Source organism: Lepidochelys olivacea (assembly GCF_965140295.1).
Source record: "Lepidochelys olivacea isolate rLepOli2 genome assembly, chromosome: 12".
Lineage (NCBI taxonomy): Eukaryota > Metazoa > Chordata > Testudines > Cheloniidae > Lepidochelys > Lepidochelys olivacea.
Genome location: NC_140422.1, coordinates 11,187,966 through 11,212,254, shown reverse-complemented (window position 1 = coordinate 11,212,254; position 24,289 = coordinate 11,187,966). Strand labels below are relative to the sequence as shown.

Genomic DNA, 24,289 nt, shown 5'->3' with positions numbered 1-24,289 from the left:
GTTATCTTCACACTACAACCTTCCCTCTTCATCCCTCAAACTGAACTGAACTGTAACCAGCAGGGGGAGCTTTAGGGCAACCCAAAAAGAGTTTTGCAAATCCTTGCACAGCATCAACCTGAAAGTTACATTTACTGTGTATCCGCTTCCAGGCATTCAAGACAATGCTTCTGCCAGAAAAAGCAGGCCAATTCAGAACACTGCAGCTGAAGAACTGCAATTATTACATCTCCAGACACTTAATTGATACACACGATCTAGATAAATGCCACACTTTCTGGCAGCCCATTTCATCTTCCCCATTAGATACATAGCTAGAGGACTATGTTTGTCAGGAGAATTCTGAACAAAGGGACACTGTGCCTCTAGGGGTTTGTTGTGTTGTTCCCCTTCTTCTCCCACGCCCTCCCAGACTTTGATACAGTCTGAAGTTAAGCACATATAACCCTCAACTTGATAGATCTACACCCATCACTGTCTCTATAACACCACCACCAACATGGGCTTGATGCATTTTTGGTTCCTAGCGAAATAAGGAAACAGCCCACAAAAATATTTGTGCCACCTTTGGAAAAGTGAATCTAGAATTACTGTTTAAAGTGAGAACTAATGGTCAGACACCACCCTCATCTACACCTGTTTAATTCTAGGGGGGTCAAATATGTCTGCATGCATTATCTGAAGTTGGTATTTCTGAGTAAAGTTTTGGTCCTGTTTATTTTTAAATGAACAGAAATCATTAAAAAAATATTTCTTGCCTTGACCCAGTTCTTTAGGTTCCCACTCTGACGCTGTTCTATATGTCAGTATTCATTATCTATTCTATTTGTGTGTGTCTGAAGGATGGAGTTTAATATATTCTAGTACTATTTGCCAGCAATTGTTTTAGACATTAATATTTTGGGTTCACTTGCCTTGAATAATAACAACAATAATTAACAAAGGAGTATATAGGAAATGGACTGTCAGAGTGGACAAGATGTTCCAGTGTGACTAATGATTCTAACTGCCCAACTTGACACACCTTCAGGGGGACTGACTTTCACAAAGTGCAGAGCCACCTACTCTCTGAAAATCTGGCCCCTCTGGAGGGGTATCAAGTTGGGCACCCAAAAAATAAGGCACCCAGCACCTCTTGTTGCTTTTTGGATGTGAAAGTGTACAGCACCCAATGCATTTAGGATCTAAAAGTAAACTCGTTTTACCCAGACTTTCCATTTTCTTTTTTCAATTCAGCTCCTTGTTTCCAACCTTTCAGCTTATCAGCATTACTTTATTTAATATAAAGTAGTGAGTTTACCTTGGATCAATTATACCTTTTCCTGTGTAATTTCCAAAGCTTAATATATCTGTTACTGCTCAGCCGCAGGGACAACTTGTCCAGCTGGATCCTAAATTATTTCAACCCTTAATTCAATTGTATTTTTGCCACAGACCAGCCAATGAGCATAATTCTTTTATGCCTAAGAAGCCTCTTTAGAAATAATCCAATAGCCCACATTAAAATATAGGTCACTGCGAGAGCTGCCAAGTGGCTGACTTGTCATAACTTTGAAGATAGGCTCTGAGTCTCCTTGGGTGCTGCTGATGCTTCCAGTGCTTGCAGGCTTAATTTTAAAACAATCAGCTCAACAAAAACAATTTACTTACAACTGTCCAAACTACTCAATGTTAGCTCGGAAGCTAATTCACTAATTCGCTACTTGGTGCTGTGGTTGGGTAAATGCTGCACTCAGAGCAACTGGAGATTTCCTAGTACCAAGTAATTTTATAAATCTAAGTACCTTTATAAACCAATTGCTGTAGGATCAGAGAGAATTTGGGCCCAAGGAACTGAGTCAATACACACATGAAGTAAACATGTATATTAAAAAAAAAAAAAAGCAAAGCAACCTTCATATGCTGAGAAGTGAAATATTTTCTGGTAGGATGCTTTACCCCAGCTCTCTGCTAATACTGCAAATTATAAATATTAATGTCCGTTAAAATAAATACAAAGATTACCTGCATTTTCACCTTAGTTTAAAAAGGCGTCTTACTCAGTGGGTTAACATCTTGGGAAAATCTTCAAATATTAACTGGCTTTTCTTCCTCTTTCCTCTTTAGGAAACAAAGCTTAATTCAAAGGTCAATGAGGTCAATCAGGCCCTTGTAGCATATATTGGCCTACAGATTTAAAAAAAAAATATATATATATATATCCACTGAAGACACCTTTTTCCCCACTACTGAATGGATCTGAATGTGCCATACAGAAACTGAAAGATCATCATCTGTAGATGTCCAAAATGAACCTAATTTTTACAACTGTTTGTATGGTGCCTGTGTATGTACAGCACCTAACACTTAAGTCCCTGACCTGGATAGCTGTTAAGTGCTACCACAATAGAAATATTAGGTAATAGCATGAACCATAGATTTTGTGCATTCTTCACTGGGGAGGTAGCTTGTTTATTTAATACAAATTACTTATTCCTGGGTTTCCTTTGCAAAGCCAAAGATGACAGGTAGGATTTAGACAAATGGAGTTTCTGTTCATTCCCTCTCTTCAAATATGGGCATGTAATTCCCACTGGCCATAAAGGGAGCTTTGTATTTGCATCAGAGGACATAATTTGACCCCAAAGATTAATAGTAGTACAAATAGCAATCTCCCCCTGTGAATAATTCAGATGTTTTCATTGTTTGCTTTGGATTTAGTGAAATTAATGAGTCAGTTGCTGTTTTCCAGTTGAGAAGAGAGTACGTTTGTGGTCCATTTGTGCCTTTGGATGTTAAGCATGAGTCTCGTTAAAGTCAATGGGAGTTGTGTCTCTACGGGTAAAGCTGACCTCGAGTATGTTTAATATTCAGTGTTGTACACAATACACTTAGGGCCTCATTATTTTCTCACTCTTTACACAAAAAATCAAAGGAACCACATTTTACACTTCCTCCACCTGCCATCTTATCATAAGTATCAAAGAGAGACTTGCTTTATGTTGTTGCTTAAAGTCTCTTCAACTGGAGCTGGAACAGCCACTAAATTCCTAATATTTTAGAGTCACATTTACCAGCCAACGCCCTCTAAAGGCAGTCTAATGATGAAAAGCTTCCTCTAAACCTCAAGCTCATCCAAATTTCAAAGTGTCTTCGTATTTATTAGACTGTAAGATCTGTGGGGCGCTCTCTGTGTGTTTAGGGTCCCATTTTGCTTGACACCGTACAATCTTGGTTGGGGCCTATAGACACTACTGTAAACTACTACTACTAATGAAGTATCTTGTGACTACCTTGATTTGGAGACGCACATAATTCCATGAGACCAACGTTTCCCCACAATTCTTACATGAAATAAGTTAAAACGCTCTTTGAGAATTCCTCCAACAGGCACATCACAAGAGAGCAGTGCCACTATAAGAAAAGGGGAGAGGGACGAAAAAGAAGGGGCATACAGCTACTCTATAACTCCTGGCTTAGGTATGTCCACAGCAATTCTGAGCACCTTCTGTCCCTTGGCCTTACCAACTACCTCAATGCAATGAAGGGTATGTTTACACAACAAAGAAAAACCTGTGGCCAGCTGACTCAGGCTCCGGGGGCTCAGGCTGTGGGGTTGTTCCATTGCTGTGTAGACATTTGGGCTCGTACAGGAACTTGACCTTTGGGAACCTCCTGTCTCGCAGGGTCCTAAAGCCTGCGCTCCAGCCCAAACCCGAGCCCAGAAGTCTACACAGCAAAGAAACAGCCCCGCAGCCTGAACCCCGTGAGCCCAAGTCACCTGGCATGGGCCAGCCCTGGGTGTCTAATTGCTGTGTAGACATCCCGAAATGAGAACTAAGACTAAATATTTTCAACCAGATTTCAATAGACCAAAATGAGGGTAGGCTTAGTTATCCTTCGAGAAGAGAAAAATCAGAGAACACTCAATTCCTGTAGGAATTGATGATAACGTAGGCATTAGTCTTCATACTGAATCCGAAGTGACACTGCAACCCAGTGACAGGGACACTGTAATACTAGGGACATCAGCTTTCTAGTGAAGCATGTAATGGACAACTTGATTCCTGCTGTTCATTAAAAGGTGGTATTTGCTACAAGTAATGTTAATCCCAGTGTCTTGGCCAGTTCAGGAGTGGGTTTGCTTAGTAGCTCATTTACAAAACCATAGGTAAAAGTAATCTCTTCATGGTTTGTAGTGTTGTATGGTTTCTAAACTGTTGTCATAGTATCCTTTCTTTAGAGAGTCAGTGCAAGATGTCTTTTTTTGGCTAGTGATTCAATGTATGTAGGGCCAACCCTAGTCCCCACCGTCACAGTTCTATAAAACAATTATTCTTGCTCATCATCTCCTTACTGAGAAATACTACAACAGCCCTCCAAGACAGACTGATGGTCAACCCATACAATGAGGCCTAGATCTAGCAGAAGACAAGGCTTCATCTTAGTCTGTATTACTCATCTCCCTTATTTCCCAGTTGCATGAGCTCTCCACAGCAGAAAACCATTGAGATTGTGCTCAACCTCCCAAGCAATGGATTTTTGTCTGGCTAGTGAGAAAGAGAGGGATTTTGCTCCTATAATGGGGTCCCCTACAACAGATGGGAAGGAGGGAGCAGTTGGGGCCCAGTCAGGAGATCACTGCACTGCCCTTCCTGGTGACCAGAAGAGAATGGGCGGTATTTATAACTCATGCAGCCCTGGAGAGGCCCCCTTTCATTGGGACCAGACAGCAGCCACCCATGAACTGGGTAAAAGGGCTGGACTGCCTTGACCCACTATGAGCATTATGCTAGTTGCCTTTTTCCTTGGGGGGAGGGGGCAGGAAGGAATTGTTCCCTCCCCACCACACTGGCAGAGGTGGGGTGGGGGGTTGTTGTTGTTTTTTTGCCTTTCCCACAGCAGTTCCAGGACCTGGTAGGATGGAGTAGATGGCTTAGATTATAATGTCACAAGACAAGATGCAAAAATTGTGGTGGATGTCCAGTGCAGGAACTTGGTATGGAAGGGATACGGTTATCGAATAAAATGGATTGGAAATGGAAGTAAAAAGAAAGCATCCCATAAGGGATCTGAGTAAGAAAGGGACTAAAATTCCTATGTCTCATGCAGCAGGGAGCCAATCCTCTGCCTGCTTTTTTAACTCCTTAAACCTCTTAAAAGGGGAGGGCGATGGGGTCTCACCAGCAGGATGACTGGCACCAGTTTGGAGATTCTGTGGAAAGGATTAGGAAAATGGTGGCCTGCATGGTACAATTTATTGCCAAGTATTACCAGATATTTTAAGTGCATAAAGTTGGCCTAATGAAACTACAGCTATTGCCCCTGACTTTCTTGCAGCATGGCCAGACAATGAATGATTCAGCGCTGGAATACATTGGACCCCAGCACCTAAATGTCTCTTTGGTCAGGGAATTGAGTGACACAAAACATCCCAAAGCCCCTGCTTCATTTTTGAGGTGAGGAAGGGCTGAACTACAGCTCCCACAGGCAATTAGTGCTAGCTAAGAAGGGCTTAGAGTGGTCAGGACATCTACTGATGCAGCAACTCTTGGGGACCCTCCATTAGGTCCTAAGTTAAAACTGTCTTCCCTGAGCAGAACCCTCAAGGAAAACACTGGTTTTGCCCTTCAAGACTTCAACCTCCTCACACCCACCCCTGTTCAATCTCAACCCAGCTTGCTATCTGTACTGATCTTTCCTCAGCCATTCGTTCTGTTCTGGAACACTAAACACTATTCTGTATTAGTAATTAAGTTTCAACTTTTGCAATATTCTTCTTCCTTCCTGTCCTAAATTTGGTGGCTAGGGTTGCTATGTGCAACTTAAACAGCTGCCGCCTTCCATCCCAGAGGTGTCTCCATTTATCGTCTGTATAAGATCAAACTTGTAAAGGAATTTAATATCTTTGGGGATGAAAGGCAATGTATACATAAGGTATTCTTATTTCTCTTGTTCCTTCACATTAACTGCTTTTTATCTATAAAAGTTTTGGTTCTAGAGTGCAGGAGACAAGCTTCATCACCATTACAATTTTAGTTGCAGTTAGCCTTGTGATATTACCCGTTGACTACTTGCAAAGTCATGATCATTTGGGAGGTATCCAGTTTAGTTACCTAAAATGTTAGGTGGCAAGTATGTTGCATTTACACAGTGTTTGTCATGTTCTTTTTGAGCAGCTGGGCCACATGAGGGATAACAGCCTAGTACTGCCTCTAGCTAATGTAGTTAGTTCTTTAACTCCAGTGGGAGACGTCTGTGCTATGTTGATAGGCCATGGATTCAGACCCTGCTGACAACCCACATTGTGGGGCTTCACACAAGCAGATAGCCCAGCTGCCTCAGTGGAAATTTGGAAGCATAATGCTAAATCTAGACTACTTTTATGCCAACACAAGAGGGTTTTCTCCAAACATTAGAGATCTCAGGGCATCTCTAACTTTGAACAATTAAGGCCAACTTGAAAGCAACCAATGGCATTCAACCATCTGATGCAAACAAAACCCATCCCAAGATATGCCCTAGCTCAGAGTAACATGCAACTAACTGCCTGCCATCTTGCTCTGCCCCACTGAGGTTTCTTACCACACTTAGTATTCCCTTTTCCTGCCTGTAACTCAAACAGCTGTCAGGCCCCATTAGGCATAACAGGATCCAGACAGATTCAAGATTAAGCAAGTTTTTAAAAATCCAATTGAGACTTTCTTACCTTGAGGGTGCAGCAGATATTACATTAGCCAGATTGCCCACACTTTCCATGTAAGAGCAATTATCACATATATTGAAAATAAGTGGGGGCTTCCTGGATTCCCCTCCCACCCCCCACAATCTCATTAGAACCAAGATCACCCCCCACCCTTCCAATTCCCCTTTGTGGGAAAAAAGGTGTTCCCATCTGCTCCTAGCAAGATTTTATCTTGTTTGTCCGGAAGGGACTAGCCAGAGGGACAGTAATTCAATCACGTGGAGAGAGGGGAGCCGGGGTTTAAAAGCTCCTTGGTGGATCACCTGCAGCTTCTGCTCCAGAAGACATTTCCAGTCCCAAAGAAAAGAAGGACTAGTGTGGTAGACCTCAGGGAGAGCGATCCCTCCTTCATTACTTCCCCCAGCCCCCTGACTGCCAGGACATAGGACAGAGACCTTCTCAGGGCCATCTGGTGAGTTTGCCCGCATGTTTGCTTCAGGGCACTGCAAGGTGGGGTTAGGAGTGCAGTTTCTTTATGTCTAGATTTGTGTTTATCCCAAGGTGCAGGATTTGTGTTTGTCCCAAGGTGCAGATGCTCCTAATTGAGGGGGAGGGGGCTGTGCACGTGCTGATGGTTTTTGGAGAATGTGTGTGTGTCTAGAGGAGGTGATTGTTTCTAAGGCAGCAGGTGTTGATAGGTTCTAGCTGTGGTGTGAAGTGTGTGTATGAAGGGCAGGGTGGTGGTTCCCAGGAATTTGTGTCTGGTGTGTGCACACGGGATGGAGCGTTCACGGGGTGCGGGCTATGGGGAGGTGCGTGGGGCTAGGCTGTACTGGCATGGAGTCAGTGTGCCCTATCTGTATAGCTAGTGTGTGTGCGTAGAGGGCAGTGTTAGCGTATGTAGGCTCTATAAAGGCTAGTTGTGTGTGTGCGCGAGCGAGCGCATATGATGGAGTCTTTACAGAGGAAGCCTGTGCAGTAAAGTACGACATGGGGCAGCGTGCAGATCGGAAGCATGAGCATATGTCTGGGGGGTTGTGTCAGGAGGGGGGAAGGAGTTGTGTGTGTGTGATTTATTCAGCCATGCTGAAGGCAGGAAATATGAATACCTGGGTGCCATGTGTCCACAGTGTGCTCTAACTCTAGAGAGTTTCCACAAGCATAGAGTTGTTTTACCTAGATCGGGGGTCGGAGCCAAGGCACAGCTAAGGCTCAGGAAGGCTGCCAGTTGTGTGATCTGGGATGAGGGATTTCCATTCCCGAACATTACCCCTCTCCTAACTGTGTTCCTTTCTCACCTTCTGAGCTCAAGGAGGCACCTGAAATGCCTTGTCAGGTCATGCTGGCGGATGGCACTGGTGGATTATAAATCAATTCCAAATGCAGGCGCAAGCCCCCCCTCACAAAGGCTAGAATAGTACTGGGGGCAGCATGCATGAAAGCAAGTGGGCCTGCGACCTGACCTGAAGTTAGGCTGGGGCGGTGGCTGCTTAGTAGGATCACTGGGGAAAAGGCAAAAAAGTTGGACCCTACCAGTGTTTGGCCGCTACCCCCAAATTCCACTGCCTAAAGGGAGACCAAGTCTAGCCACTGCTCTGGGGGGAAGGAATCATACACACCCCCAGATCCTGATGACAACAGATCAGCTCTGGAGACCCCCCTACCCCCTGGATTCAGACAATTCTAGGCCCCTAGTTCTGTCCCCTAATTCTACTCTTCTTACACCAAAGCAGCAGGGCTGGAAATACCCTGATCCGGGGGTGCTGCGAGCCACTGAACCAAACTGCAACCCTGGTGTACCCTGGGAACCGCTTGAAGCCAGCATCCCTGGCCCCAGCACCTGTGCCCCGACCCCAGCCAGCCAGTGCCGGGCCCGCACATTCTGCTGGCGAAACGGGGACCAAGTCTGCCGACCCCTGCTCCGGGGCGGGGGACCCGGCCGCCCAGGCACCCTGGCGCTACCGCCCCCCTCCAGCGCCGGCTCCCCCCGCGGCCCCCAATTGCCCTGCTCAACCCCGCGCCGCCAGAGCAGCGGAACCTGCCTCTGCGGCGGGCTCCGGCAGCCGAAAGTTGGCGGGCTCCAGCCGGGCAGCGGCCCGAGGCGGCGGTGGGGGGCGGCCGGGGCTGCGCCGGCGGAGGCGGAGACGCGGCGCTGCCTGCCTGCCCCTGGTGCGGGGCCGGGCTCTGCCCGGGCGGTAGGACCGGGCGCGGGGCGGCGCGGGCGTAGGGAGGTTTGACATTTTCAGGTGCAAGGGGAGTGGCTGGGGCTGTTCCCTATTTAGCCAGCGGGACGTGGGGAGCGGGGCAAGGAGCCGGCAGCGCCCCACGCCAGGGACCCCTCGGCGGAGGTGGGTGGCCTGGGCGCTGGTCCCGCGCCTCACCCAGGGGCTCGCCGCCAGCCTGGCCGCAGGTGCCGCTCCTGGGCCCCGAGTTTGTGACTTGGGCTCCCCCCAGCACCCCGGAGCCGAGGCTCCGTCCCGTGCAGCCGCTCGGGATCCCCCCCTCTCCCGGCCCATGTGCCTGCCTTATTACGGCTCCCCCAGCACCGCCGGGCGGGTGCGCCCAGAGTCGCCTCCCGTGGAAAGGGCACTTCCGTTCTCCCCTTCTCCCCCCCGCCCAGCTCTCCTTCGGGGTGCTCAAGGCGAGGATGAACAAACCGATCCAGCCCGAGCGCAGAGTGTCGGCGGTGGCCCCCGTGCAGGACGGCTCCGGCCAGCCGCCGCCGCCGCCCAAGAAGGACGTGGAGCTGCTGCTGGTGAAGGAGCAGAACGGGGTGCAATACACCAGCAGCAGCCTCCTGCCGGCCGCCTCCAGCCTTCAGTACAGCGCCGAGGGGCAGCCGGAGCGGGAGACCTGGGGCAAGAAGATCGATTTCCTTCTCTCGGTCATTGGATTCGCTGTGGACCTGGCCAATGTCTGGAGATTTCCCTACCTCTGCTACAAAAATGGAGGGGGTAAGAGCACAATTTTACTGGGTCTTTCCCATCCCCAGGGCTAGAGCTTTTGCAGACCGCAGTGCTGTATTCACTTCCCAGAGTTTCCAAAGCTTTGCTTTTTCTTTTTTTTTTCTTTTGTACTGCAGACTGACTGAAATCATAGCTGCGCTGTGGTTCTCTAGCCTCTCCTTAATGATCCGCAGTCACTGTCACTGGTTAATAGCGACAGGGCACGAGGGCAGGGAGCACACCCTCATCCCCCTAGAAAGTCTGTTCCCTTCCTCGTAGCCTGCAGAGCATCAGCCCACAAGGTTCAGCGCTCCCTTGCAGTGTATTCCGCTGAAATCGATCAGTTCGGAATTACAGCCCCCACCTCCCGCAGAGTAAAAGTTTTGAACTGATGCTACGACTTTCGGCTGCCACTTTAGTCCTTTAGAGCTGGTTTTACGTCAGGCTGCTTGTTTTTGCAAAAGATGTGAGTGGAGTGTAAGGGAGGGGGGGGGGGATACCTACGAACAGTAAAAGAGCATCTGGAAAAGTGGTAGCTTGGCCAGTGAGAAAGTTTCTGAGGGAGACACCGCTTTTGTTTTGGATTTGATTTCCACGATCCAGTATGCAGTTGGAGCCGGTTTTTGTTTTGTTTTTGTTTTGTCTCCAGCGGGCAGAAGACTTGTGCAGAAGGGGTTTTCTATTTTTTGACATCACTGGCAAAAACAAACCAAAAAACCCCACCTTAATTATATTCAATTCAAACAGTCTAGCACATCTATAGCAAGACCTTAAACACAATGAGGCCTCTTTCATCCCTGTGAAATTTAAGGTGCTGCTAGTGGTGATGCCCCCCCGCTTCCCCTCCCCACACACACTATGCAATGGAGTAACACTATCTGTGGGTGCCTACAAATCACACCTAGAACAGACCCCATCTACCAGATGGAAGACTGTTTGCCTGAGCGTTCAATGCTCTGGGTAGAAGGATGGCTGGATGGAAAGCATGTACTGTGACACACAGCTATTTATGTCTTGGTGATGTGGTTGCTTGGTGATAAAGACTAACGGTTTCACATTCGTAGCATAAAAAGTCTTTCTTTCCTATGAGAAAATACATGGTGCGGGAAAATCCCACTCAGTGTAGATAGCTGAAACTGAGTTGTATGGTGGGTTATTGCACCTTCACTGTCTCTTCCTTAAAACTTAAGCTGATACCAGTAAAGGCTGGTACTTAAAAACTTAGCCTGCTTTAATACTACCCAATATTTGGAGGGGGATCAGGTAAACCATACTCCTGCTACCCATACAGATGTGTGCCAGCTGTACAGGAACTGAAAAAAATTGCCCCCAAATATACTTTGATTCAATCCAAGATAGCTCAGACACTCCACGATACTGTTGTGCCAGGCACTGCCCCTTTGTAAGGAAACAGGCAGGTGACCCTTGAGGTCTATTGCAGGTGTATCAACTATCACTATCCATGCCATTCTACCTGTATGCACCATTCGGAGAGCTTTTGTTTACTTGACATTCAGTGAACAGATTGTAGTTTATTTTCAGGGAGAGAGAGGCATAGTCCCTCTATTTTGCTGTAGAGTAACAGAAAGAAGTAAATTCTACAATGGTCAAACTCACTGCATTTACCCCATGATTCTGAGTCACTTCCACTCAGATTCTTCCCCGTTCCCTGAGTAGCCTGCTACTAGTTCAGGCATTTGGCGGGGTGGGGTTGGGGGGGGGCAGGATTCTGCATCTTCCTGTGTGTTCATTCTAACTTCAGCCAGGGCAATTTAGACACCGCTAGCACGATTTTCTGGAAAAAAGTGGGAGATGGCAGCTGGTATGTGCCTAGCTTTTTAGTGGATTCTGTCTCTTGGACCAAAAACTCTCACATGACCCTCTGATTTAGTCTTTGGGTTATATAATGTTAAGAAGTCAACCTCACTGTTGAACTCTCTGGAAATATGCATGGATGACAGATAGAGCTAATGTAAGAGCACCCTGCAATCAGCCACTCGGAAGCTTTCACTCTTCCCACCAGCAGGAAAGTGAAATTAGGGTTATTGCTGAGAGGTCCCCCAGTGCTAACAGATTCTTTAGAAACTCAGAGCAGCGCTGCTCATTGGTCTGGAGACTGTAAATACTATTTTGCTGTCTCTGCTCCTCTACCTTCCTCCCTCACAGTCAGCCTTCCCTTTCCCCTTAACACATTCTAAGCAGGACAGCTCCTTCTGGCCCTGGAGCAGGTTTGTTTTTGTTGAGGAGGAAAGGATGGGTTGTCATTAATGCTCAGGAGTGTCAGCTTCTGAGAGGAGGGCAGTCACTTAGCCAGGGCTTTTCTTTAAGAGCTGTTCTCAGCATGGAAGATAACCAGGGAAGGGCTGCCTCAGAGCCTTGGTTAAACTGCAGGGCATAATCACAACTAGATATTGAACGTGGCTTGTCCGGATCTTAGCCCAGGGTCAGCAGTGTGTCAGCTAATTGTGTTCAGACATGGCACCTTTTCCTAGTATAGCTCAGGCCTGAGGAGTGGGAAACAGAACAACAGAGTGGTCTTGGCTACTACCTTCTATCAAGTCTCACTCGACCACAGTTATCTTTCTGGTATCTGAATGCTTTTCCATCCACCACCACCATGTTTGATATAGGCATTGGGCTTGCTTGGTTAGGAAGTAGAAGTCTCTGCCTCAGTGAGCTGGGCAGAGGAGACTAAGGGTGGGTGAACCTGCTTTAGGTAGTTTCAAGCCAGCTCAATACTTCGCCGGGGTGAAGTTTGGCTACACATTTGGACATAGAAGGGTTCTTGTTCTACAGGTGTTTTCCCTGCAGTAGCAGAGGTGCAACTCAATGCAGAGAAGAGGAATGCCTTCTGGGTTTCACTCCCTTCTCGCCATCCCAGAGAACCACAGGTGTTCTCAAAGGTTCGATTTGCAAATACAGCAGCGCCTGTGAAAGTTGCTATTGTAGGAGCAAAACGATGGCAACACTGCTTTTCTCTCACTGCTGCGGAGGAGAATGCCACCAGCATTTAGTGAGTTTTGCTGACTCAAATTTAGTGAAGAGTTTGAGCAAGGAGCATATAACTGCTGGCTTACACATCCATTCGGGAGATGTCACAGGCAGAGACACAAAAAATGTGATTTGAAAAGCAACAAAAATAGGAAGTGATACAGCGATCAAAGTAGCTTTTGGTTTGGCTGCTCAGTTAGCCAGAGGTGCAGTATCCACTTGGATTCCTGGTGTTGGCGAACACACCCATTGAATAAATGTCCAGAAACTTAAAAAAGGAATTAAAAAAAACCCCATTAATGGTTTCTGTTCTCCTTTTGGTGTTTATAAGGGTCTTCTTAAAGGATCTGACTGCACAAGAGAAAGAGGGAAACTTTCAATCTACAGCGTGCTGAGATCTATGAAGTAAACAAACGAAGAGTTAGAGGACATTCTAGCGCTTGTAGACAAATGTGACTAAGGCTGATGTTCCTATAGTCGATTGCTGCGAGGGAGTGGCCTGCAACAAGTTCTCTCAAATGCTAAGACCGAACTAACCGCTCTGTTTTCCTTCTTACGGCTATCTGTGATTTTTGAATTCAGAGTACCATGTGATAGATTGGTGAACAGAATTATATTCCCATTCCAAAATCTATAATCAATAAGGCAATATTAGGGGCTCACTGCAAACAGGAACATCCAAGCACACGAAAGATCCTTCCTGAAAGCGTTATGTGGAAGAAAATCCCCCTATTACAATAGGAAGGGGGGATGCTGTGTGAGTGCTGTCTGGGTTCCTGTGCTACTCTGAATAGGTTAGACATTGTCAATGAAAACACAGCGCACTAGAGTCTTTCCAGGCTTGTAAAGATTAAGTTGTTCATGATGTCAAAGTGAGAGCACTTGTAGGAAGCAACTTGCTTTTTACAGGAGGGAAGTCGGAATACACACTGGACTCACCTCATTCAAAGCTGAATGTTAACAAGGATGTGTACGTATATACATACCCAGCTCTTATTAGTCAAATCCTTGAGTTCCTTTGTCAGGCAAACTTCAGGGGCTTTCCTGTGTAAGAACTGGAGATATGGCCCTTTGGGGATGGAACCTAAAGTTCCACACAAAGGCAATTTCCATTAGCTTGAATGGGAGTAGCACACATGCAAGGAGTGCGGGGTCGTACCATTGGTTACTAGTTTGTCACAATGTGCAAGTTCATAAACTGCATCACCGCTGTTAAAAATAAATTAAAAAATCTTTCTGTTTTTACCAGCTCCCAATAAAATAACAACAAAGAGTAAGAAGGACCCAGTAGCATTAGACTGTTAAACAAACAGCTAGAAATATCTGTTTTTGGCATATCTTGTGGAATTACTCCAATGGGATTTCTGCACATAGAGGATAGAATGTAACCCTGCCTGAGCAACTGTAGCTCTCAAAAATATCCTTCAACAACTCATTAAAAAGCAAAGCAAAACAACAACAACAACAAAAACTTTAGCGAGATTTAAAAAGTTTGAGTGTTCATTTTTATTTTGCTTATCTTGCAGGTAAAGTCAGCATTCAATGTCTGCCAGAGTTTCAGTTTGAAACAGGTCAAAGATTTATTTAAGAGGAAACTTTTAGTTCAAATACACTGGTCCTGATCCAGTTCTCAGTCCTGCACTCAGTGAAATCAATAAGGCCACTGTATCTTCTAAACTAATTTACTCTGTGACAGCAAAAACTACATACAGATACTGCAGCTTCTGGCAGACAGACAAAATGATACTCTAGAGCTGGGAGGTCCTTGAATGTTTCCACAATAGTTTGGGCTATCAGCTGTTATTGTGAATTATTTGTACTTCAGTAGTCTTCACAACACAAAAGAAAACTACAGCTTCCAGTAGGTAAATTGTGAAATGCCTTGCTATCAAGTATGCCAGTTTTCACTGATTTTCATACTCTCATAAATTCTTAAGCCTTATTAGAACTAACTTCTCATATAAACCTCTGGCAAGAGGTTTTTTTAAAGCAGTTCCTGGCTTTATTTGTGTATCTATGGGTCTGATCACCCCTTCCTTGATCAGGCAATATCACCGTACTTACATCAAGTCTGATGCCTGACCTCTTCTTCTACATTTCTCGTGAGCTTGCATTCAATGAGCGGTTTTCCCTGAGTGAGGATTGCCAAATAGAGCCCTGAAGAGTTTTCCAGCACAGCTAGTAGCTTTAGAATTAGATTCTCAGAAACTTGGAATAGGATTTATATTGGTAGTTTAGAATGTATCTAATATCCCACACTGATGCCAAATGAAGTTGAGCAACTACATGCTGAGTAATGCCTGGTATGATTAATTGGTGTACTCCTTGTGGATGTAAGGTGATACTTTGCATTAAATTAACGGAGCAATAACATATTATTTTAATATTCATTCATTTTTAAAGTTTTCTTGCGGTTTGTAAACAAAATGAAATGTGACCCACCATCTAGAATATTTTGAATTCAGATTTATAGAAGAAAAGACTTGTTACACTATCCTGCACTTTTCTTTGTGATCCGAACTACTTGGTAAGACTGACCATGTTCAAACTTTTTATTAGGAAGCATGTAATTGTCAGATTAGTCACCAGATCCTTATTATACCATAAGACTCAAATTAAGCTTTTTATACATTCACAAAAAAGCCACAGGAACATATTTTAACAGTTCCTTGGGTATCATAATAGATATATTTTAATCTCCTCAGAGACACTTTTCCTCCTCAGTGTTTTAGACTAACAGATTTCCAGGACTGTACCTGTCTATGTTTGGTTCAAAGCACAATTCACCAACAATCAATACATTTTAGCAGAGAAATGCAGCATACCATAAAAAACCTGATTATCCTACTTTCTGTGTCACATGACAGTAACCTATGGAGTATTGTCTTTTTGTGTTCCCTTGAAATTATATAATCAACATCTCAAGTAATTTCAGTCAATTTCACTGAAAGCTCTACCCTGGAGTGGGCCTCATTGAGCAATAAAAAGTTTGGATTCAAATGTAGTGGTTAAGTTTGGTTTCCTAATACAGAGTATCCAAGTTTTATTAGCAAAGCTGTGTCAAGCCAGTGAACTCCCATGGATCCTTCAAAACGTTATGCCTGGCCCTCTCTGCAATGTGTTCATAAGCAAAAGCCTTTGGTCCCAATGTATCGTGGAAATGGCAGATTGGAAAAAGATCAGATTAAGGGATTGCAGTGTCCCCACCACATGACAACATCCCCTTCTTTTCAGGGCCACTTCTTCATTCCTCAGCCGCCGAGCTAACCAGCTGTGCACCTAATAGAATACTGGTCACATGCTTCTCACAAACTCCCTGCTGCTTCTCCTCCACTTGACCATCAGTATTGCTACCTCACCAGAATGGTGCCCCAGAATTGCTGTGTCCCAGGCCCAGGTCTCGTGGGGTTACAGGTCCGTGTGGCCCTGCTTACTTGATTTACATCAGATACTTAATAAATGTTACCAATATATGAGAAGGAATAACTAATTCTTCCTGTCTCAAGAGATCAAATCCCTACCTATTCTAAATTGAGTTTCTGACTTTTGAGTTCAGGGTACTATGAAATCTCATAAATGACAAGATACTAGTAATACAGTCTTACTGACCCCAAATGTTCAAAAATCTTGAGTCAGGCTCCCAAAAAAATCATGAGATTGGCTTTAAAATCATGAGATTATGTAAAAGTAATAGATTTGCCTTCTGCTTTTTTGAGTCTTTAGGGTGCACGGGGGGATGGGGTGTCACATTTTGAAGCTTTCTCCACAGTCACGAAGGCTAGAAGTTTACTTTTCCTTTAAGAATGAAATTATCACATATCCACTTGACTCCAGGAGCTGGGGCCTTAAGGAAAAACAATCATGAGACTCATGACAAATTCATGAGAGTTAGCAACACTGGTAATACAAACTTCCAGCTAAATCACCTCTGAATTGAAAATGTGCATCTTTCTGAACAGCTTCCAGCAGGCTGCAGTTTGATGTTCAACAGCAGGTTAATGGTAGTGAAATGTCTTAGGGCTATATATATCCTATTCAGGATTATCCTGAGGTCAGTGAGAGTGAGTAAGGCAGACCAGATTTGCCACTAATAAATCCTTTTTTGTGATCTGTTTGGATAGAAGCCCCAATCCACACTCCCACAGAAAAAGAAAATGGTTTTCTAGGAACTACAGAAGGTGCTTAACACCCTTCCTTAATGCAGTGCTTGCCATATAATAAACAAGGTTAGTGTTACTGTTGGCAGATTAATCAGTTGTGCTGACAGAATGCAGATGTCCCTTTTTAACAGTGCTGAATGGGACTGAAGGAACAGATAGTGCACAATTAAGGATTAGAAATCCATTGATACAATTTCAGTAGCATCTACGGCAAAGATGGGCAAAACAGTACCACATCACAATTAAAGGTGGGTGTCCTTTTGAAAGGTTTGATTCATGTTTTTATTTTCATCCTCTTGTGCTTCTGCTGAAACGGAAGTGCTGAAGTATCACCAGAAAGCCTGTTCTCACCATATTTCTAGTTTATCTGAAGAGGGAAGTTCTAAAAGTGACATTAGAAAGCCTTCTCTTGTAAGTATAGCAGCCTAATGAAGCAGACCCAGGAGTTCAGTGTAGTTTGGTTAAGAATCCTAATTTTTGGATACTTATCCAAGCTGAAATGCCAGACCCATTCTCTCACTGATCTCTGTTTAAACTCTTATTGAATTCAGTGGGAACTATAGAGGCAATGGAAAGCAGAAAAGACCCTTAAAGAGAATAATCAACAAACCCTTTTCACTGCACCTGCTGAAACATTTGTAAGAGACAGCTGAGGGAGGGAATTCATGCTGGTCTACACACAGTTTTTGACCAGTTTAATTATTTCAGTAAAAAATAAGTCACACCCCTAAGAGAAATAGTTATATCAATATAATGTGTAGTGTGGATGAAACTATATCCATATAAAGATGGTTATAGCATTATAGACTATTCTGCTCTCCATACAGTATATCCATATAAAGCACCATTGTACTTATATAATTGTTGGAACTCTGCACGAATACAAAATGTGTGTCCTCATCTGATCTGCAAAAATGATCCATGGATATCCACAGATTTGCAGGGTTTTAGGTATAAAATTTGGATCCGCATCCATCTACGATCTGCAAAAAATGGTCCACGGATGCGGATATCTGCGGATATAAAGTGAATATCTGGATCTGCAGGGCTCTAATAAATTGTTTACACACAAAGGGGTGGGGGAGTGAGGCTTGAGAGGGTTGTACTATTTTAACTTGTGTTTAGATAAACCCTGATAGAAACTATGATTAGAATCAGTCTGTCATACACTGGTCCACTTGCTGCAAATTTTAATGCAGGCAAATGTTTCAGAGCATCGCAAATAGTTTTAAGAAGCATGTCTTCATCCTTCCACTGCCTAGTGCTTCTGCACTGTTCCCTAAGTTAGAATAGATGTTCCATATTAAAGGCATCAGGCCAACATTTCCCAATCTTGGCTGCTTAAGAAAATCAGGCACCTGAATCCTTATTTTAGGCACAAAATCTTATTTGTAGAGGTTAGGGTGACCAGATGTCCCAATTTTATAGGGACAGTCCCGATTTTGGGGCCTTTTTCTTATATAGACTCCTATCAGCCCCCCCACCACCCACCGGTCTCAATGTTTCACACTTGCTGTCTAGTCACCCTAGTAGAGGTGTTGAACATTCACTGCTCCCACTTAAATCATTGGAGAGACTATGATGACTGAGCTTCAATTGCTCAGCACCTTCAGGCCACTTATGTGCCTGGATATAGGATCTGTCTGCCTAGCTTTAGCACTTTAAGCTTTAGCACTTAAGCACTAGGACCAGAAACACAGAAGGGAGCATTGCCTGCATTTGGATATGTTGTTCTTTTGTTATTTATTTATATCTTACGTTGGGAAGGTCATAGATGAGAACTTCTCAACTAATGTACCTTATCAGCACTATTCACTATTTGATTTTGTACTTATCTTTCCCCCCCTATTTTGTAATTAAATATGCCTTGCAGTGTCTCTCCTGAAGTATGACAGAGGGGACAGCACATTACTCTGAGATTTAGGGACTACAGTTCTAAGGCTGAACCTGTCTGCCAGAGGACTGATTAAATACTTCTGTCTTACTTATTTTCATCCAAAAAGACATTTCAAAGTTTCAAGTGGATGAAATTCCATGAAACAAAGTGACATAAAATTCAGAAGTCAGGTAGAAATGGACAGTTAATTATCTTTTGCCACTCCTTAAGCAGTTCTTTATGATCAAAGCTCTCTGATAGTTGGGGAAGCGGTGCAGAAAGCTGCCTCCATTGTCGACATGCCTTTCGCAAGAGGATGCTAATTTCCAGTGCTCCCAATCTTTGTCTAAATAGTCATGAACACAATCATTTGCTTGCAAAAATGTGGACAATTGCTGATGCTGTTCTCTTGACATGTATTAACTGGTTTGTTATTGTTTAGTTATTACTACTGTTTGAGTTCATATTCTACCCTTTAAGCATGTGTAAAATAGGAATCCATCACTATCAGACTATTATTAGAATTATATATGTATATAAGACTTGCAGCCCACTCTGTTATAAAGTCTTTCCTTAGAACAAGCTTGTCACATCAGCATAACAAAGAAACCTTGGAGCACAAGAGCTGCCTATCAGTTTGATTCTGCCCCACTGAAGTCAATGGGAATATAGATTTCAGTGCTAGAAGGATCGAGGTCTCACTCCCTTATAATTTTTTTTATCAGCACTTTTGGGTTGGTGTGGGGAGGTGGCAGGAATAGCCCTGGATTTCCACACATTGAAATTAGGAGCAGAGTGATTAAAGAACCACATCTTACGACAGCATCCTTAGGTTGACTAACAGTTTTGTGTGTCATTGATGTGCTGGGAGTACAGCTGGTAGAAAACTGCATAGGATTCTTCTTCATGTGAGCCTGCAGAATTGTTTGAACCCAACAGCTGGCCTTCTGGCCCATCAAGGGCATGGAAAAATGTCTGCTATTTAAGTGGTCAATGAACCAATGAAATAAGCTTTTATCCTGAGTTGATCACACCTAAAGAAAACAATAATCAGAGGTTTGCTTAGGACATTTTTTAGAATGGGTCCAGTGTGGTACTACTGAAGGGGAAAATGTCATTTTAAATGCAGGGGAAAAGGAAGGACTGGCATTTTTCTCTGATAGTCTCGTATTCTATAGAGCAATGTAACAGACCAAAACTTTTTTCAGACCACAAGGTGGAGCAATAAAACCTTACAAACGGATAATTAATGTAAAGTCAATGTACTGTATTTAAATAGCCAGATGATTAGGAGCTCAGACAACTGTATAATAATGAAAATGGTCTTTCACAACTGGCTCTTTTTCTTGGATCTTCTGACTCACTTAATATATTAGGATATTCTAGGAATGGCACCTTTCAATGCTGCCTAATTGCACCTATGAGCTGGCTTTTGCAGTAATGGTGATGGGAACACTTTGCAAAAATGAACAGTGTGTCGCTCAAATTAACCTGCCATTGGTCCATTTGAAACAAGGCTAACATAAAAGTGGAGGCATGTCCCTTTATTGGAAGGAAGGAAAAGGGCAGGGATTATTTCTCAGAAGGGTTTAAATCTTCGAGGGCCTACCTGTGCAAACTTACAGAACTGTTTTAAATATGGACAGTGAATAATCCACATTTCCATATTACATTCACTACTGCAATCCTAGAACACAGAACCATAGCCTGTATTTTTTACAACATTAAAACTTGCGTCCCCCTCTCACCAGGTCTCAAAGTCTGATCCTACTTGTGCATGACAATCTTTCAAACAGCTGGGGATACAAGTTAAATGTTTGCTTTGATGAGAGAGAACCGTTAAATAAGTTGGAGTAATTACAATATTAGAAATTTTCACACAAGTGTTATAGAAACACAAGGATCATGAGTCACTAGCTGAATCAGAACTACATTTGTTACCTGACTTTCATCAGAACACGGGACTGCAACTCTCCATGGATGTTCAAAGAGATTGATCCCTTAGGAGGCTGAAAAGCTTTTGTGCCTTGCTGTTAAGAGATTAGTAATGATACCATGGATGAAATTGCTTCATAGGCATATTTTATTTTAAGATTAATGACAAAATCAAGGAATTTCATGTGCTAAGGGATGCATTTGTCTCTTATCTAAAGAGAAGTGAAAGGGTCCAGTACATGAGATCACTGGGGAGGTTGCTGAGGAGAACGCGGCCCTTCAGGATTTTATTTTTGGGAATAATTTGATAGTTTGTAGCTTCTCTGTAATTTGTTACTTGTACATACATAGCTTCATATTATTAGTTTAAAATCCATAGATCCATGTTCTTGTTCTTATTTGTAAAACACAAAGGAGAAACCTTATCCCCAAGGAATTCACTGCAAGCTTTTCATCGGGGCCAGGATTTCACCCCAGGTAGCTGACTTGGATATCTGAAGGACTTTTGAGTAGGCAGACTTCCAGAGGAGAAACTGAGGAAGACAATAGAAAAAAGTCTCAGTACTAAGCTGATGTAGAAGATTTTCACTTTGTAAGAGCAAGTCTTCACTCAATACTACGCCCTGTAAATAATGTTAGATTTGTATAAATTGTGGTTCTCGTTAAAGGAACTAGATTTAAACGGACTCCATAAAGGTCACATTATGGTCTATGCACCCCTGCAGGAGCATAAGGCACTCCTTTCCTGCACTGCACAGGGCTTCCTTATCGCAGATCACAGCACCCCAGGGAGAGCAGCCTCCATGGGGCTACTATTCACCGACCCAGGCAGATGGGTGGGGAGTGGATGGAGTTTTGACTCTCCCCCTGGTCTCCACATGCCAGCCAGCACAGCGGAGCCAGTGCAGGGTGAAGTAACTTGTGCAAAGTATTCAGGGCTTTAAATGACCACCATTTTATCATGAGAATTATGTTGCATTAGGGATTTTACCTAGAGTCCCAGCTCACCGAGACAAGTGACTGGGGGAGACTCTCAGCTTTCATTCCAAACTACAAACTCATGATTGTAGAGGAAAGTCTGAAAATGTGAACCAAGTGCACCCGAAAGGCTCAGAAGTCAAATAAAAATAACCCAATTTTTTTTAAAAAAAATCTTGCGGTGTTAAGCAAAACTCTTGATTTTTCCAGGACCCGATTCATACCTTTTTGAATGTTGGTAACACTGGGTATGTGGCTGGTGCAGATTACTTCTCCCCTGAAGCAAGTAGGGGAAGTCCGGGATCAGACTCTCTGATTTGCAATTTGGTCCCTCCTGATTTAGTCGTGGAGTCACAATTATGCATTGCCCCTTACAAAAGGGCTGGTGACAAAGAATCTCTAACCCTAAATTAACAGATCTGGACATCTTAGAGTTCACTTAAATGTGTTGGGTTTTTTGTGTGTGTGTGTGTGTGTGTGTGTTTTTTGCCCTACAATAATGAGGTATAAAGAGACTAGCAGTAATAACGATCAATGAGAGGTTTCCTTTTTTTGCTGCACAACACAGTCCAAAAACTACCCAGGCAACATGGATTTACTGTAGAGTACTGTGCAGTCATAGCATAAAACTTGCCTTCTGTTTTCTATGTAAAACCTTAGTTTGGAAATACCTTGCTTTCAAATGTTATTGGATCTTCATTTCATCTTAGCAGTGAGTTATTATGGACCCTGAGGTCATTTTCACATTCTTAGATGGAATTTCTAGCTAAGAGGCCGTGGACACAGTGGCAATGACAGAGTGAGTACTGGCAAATTTGGACGGAGGGGGAACTAGGCTTCTTTGTTTGTTGCTCATGGACTAAAAAGAAAATCTATTAAATAAAACTGGAAAAAAAAAAACCTTTGCTTCGAGCCTAGATAAAAGCCGGTGTGCCTGCTTTCTCCCCTCAGAAAACAAGTGGGCAGAGAAAAGATGAAGTTTAGTACCTAGCTATTCTATTGCAACAGCCAGAATGGTTCAGCCAATGCAGGGATTATTGTAGCTTGCTGTGGTTTAGGCCAGAACCAAATTACTACCATTAATCCCTTTGGATGTGGGGATGGGACAGTGGCAAGAGAACTGGGCAATAGGGTTTCAGTGATCTAGTCTTCCTGTGGCAACTATTGGGGTGGTACGATTTACACAAGACTTTTTGCTGAGAACCTTGCCATAAGGTGTAATTTAAGAATCTTTGGGATAGCTCTTCAAGGCAGGGGCATCATTTTATACATGCTTTGCATCTAGCATGTTGCCAGTGCTACCCTATCATACATAATAAATGGGGCTCCTTGAAGCTTTCCAATTGTGAGTGCTTTCAATAAAAATTAGCCATATTCTTGTGGAATTTTCTAGTTTCCCAAACAGCTCTACTTGAAGGGTAGTCGGATAAAGAATCCACAGCTGGAAGCTACTCTGATTCAGTAATTTTAAAATCATATATAGTGATCTGAGCTGATAGTGCCTGAAATCTTTTAAAATAAATGAGAGAACGTTTTTGTATTTTCCAAGGCAGTTTGGGCAACAGCAGCTGTTACTGCAGTGGTAAATTGGGTGCCAGAATAATCCCTTATGTAAATCACTGCAGCCAGAGAGAGTTTACAAACAAATTAATTAAAATATTGTACCCTGTCCTAGTTAGCCTCACTTTAGTAAGGTATTGATTACAGTTAGCGAGCATACTTTTTACTTAAATCCAGTTGTACGAGGTACATAACTGTACCTTTTATGGGTTCTTAGCTCTATAACAAAAAATTATAATTAAACGGCAGATGTTTTTAATGGCAAAAAAATATGGACAATATTTGTTCAAGAGTGTGTTTCATCAGTTGCCCATACTGGCATCCGCAAAACCATTGGTACTGAAGACTCTACTTAAAATGACAGAGCAAAACAGCACTTTGATTTACTGGGATTCTTACAGGTAGGAAATTATAACTATCATTCACTACTGAGACAGAATATATTCTGTTATATATTGGCTGATAGCAGAAATTTGCAGGATTCTGCAGTGCAAGGAGTGCAAGATAATATTTTCTGTACTAAGATATTACAAATAGACCTCGAGTAAAACCTGGAAGGACAGGGGGTGTTTTGGTTTGGTCATTCAGTCCAAAAATTGAACTTAAGATAGGATTAATCACTGAACAGTAGGACAAGTTTTAAGTGTACCTCATGATGTTTATACTTGCTCTAAAACTCTGCTAGAGAAGAATCATTTACCTCCCATTGGTTTGTACATTAATCATCTTGAAAGCTGCCTGACACTTGTCTAGAGCTGATTTAAGATGTGTTGAGCACTTTGCTTCACTTTGGTACAGTTATGAATCTCATGCTGCCTAAAAATGGGTACTGCATGCTCCCCAGAGAGTGCTTGCATTTGGGGTAGTTTTTTGTTTTGTCAAATAACTAAAGAAAACCTGGCAGGGGGAGAAGTAGTCTTTAAATGTGGCTGCCTCCATGTGAAGTTGCCCTGAGAAAAAGAAACTACATTACTCCTTTAAGCTTGCAGAATGGCACAGTATTAAAAATACAGTCTCTCAGAATACAGACAGAATCTGAGTGCCTGGCACAGGAGCATCAAGCTCATGTGCAAACAGGGCCCAAGATTTTTATCAATCATGTGGAAATATATCAAAACTCACTGCTGATATATTTTGCGGCTGACACACCGATTGGCGGAGAAGTAAATAATGATTCAGA

General features: G+C 43.4%; 1 protein-coding gene across 1 annotated transcript in view; it reads left to right on the top strand.

Moving 5' to 3' along the window:
- Window positions 1-9,250: 9,250 nt before the first annotated feature.
- Window positions 9,251-24,289, top strand: part of SLC6A2 (solute carrier family 6 member 2) — a 107,623-nt gene continuing 92,584 nt past the window's right edge. The window contains exon 1 of the mRNA XM_084644267.1: window positions 9,251-9,618. Coding sequence (XP_084500393.1) covers window positions 9,312-9,618 — 307 coding nt within the window. The 5' untranslated portion in view covers window positions 9,251-9,311. The remainder of the gene's footprint in view (window positions 9,619-24,289) is intronic.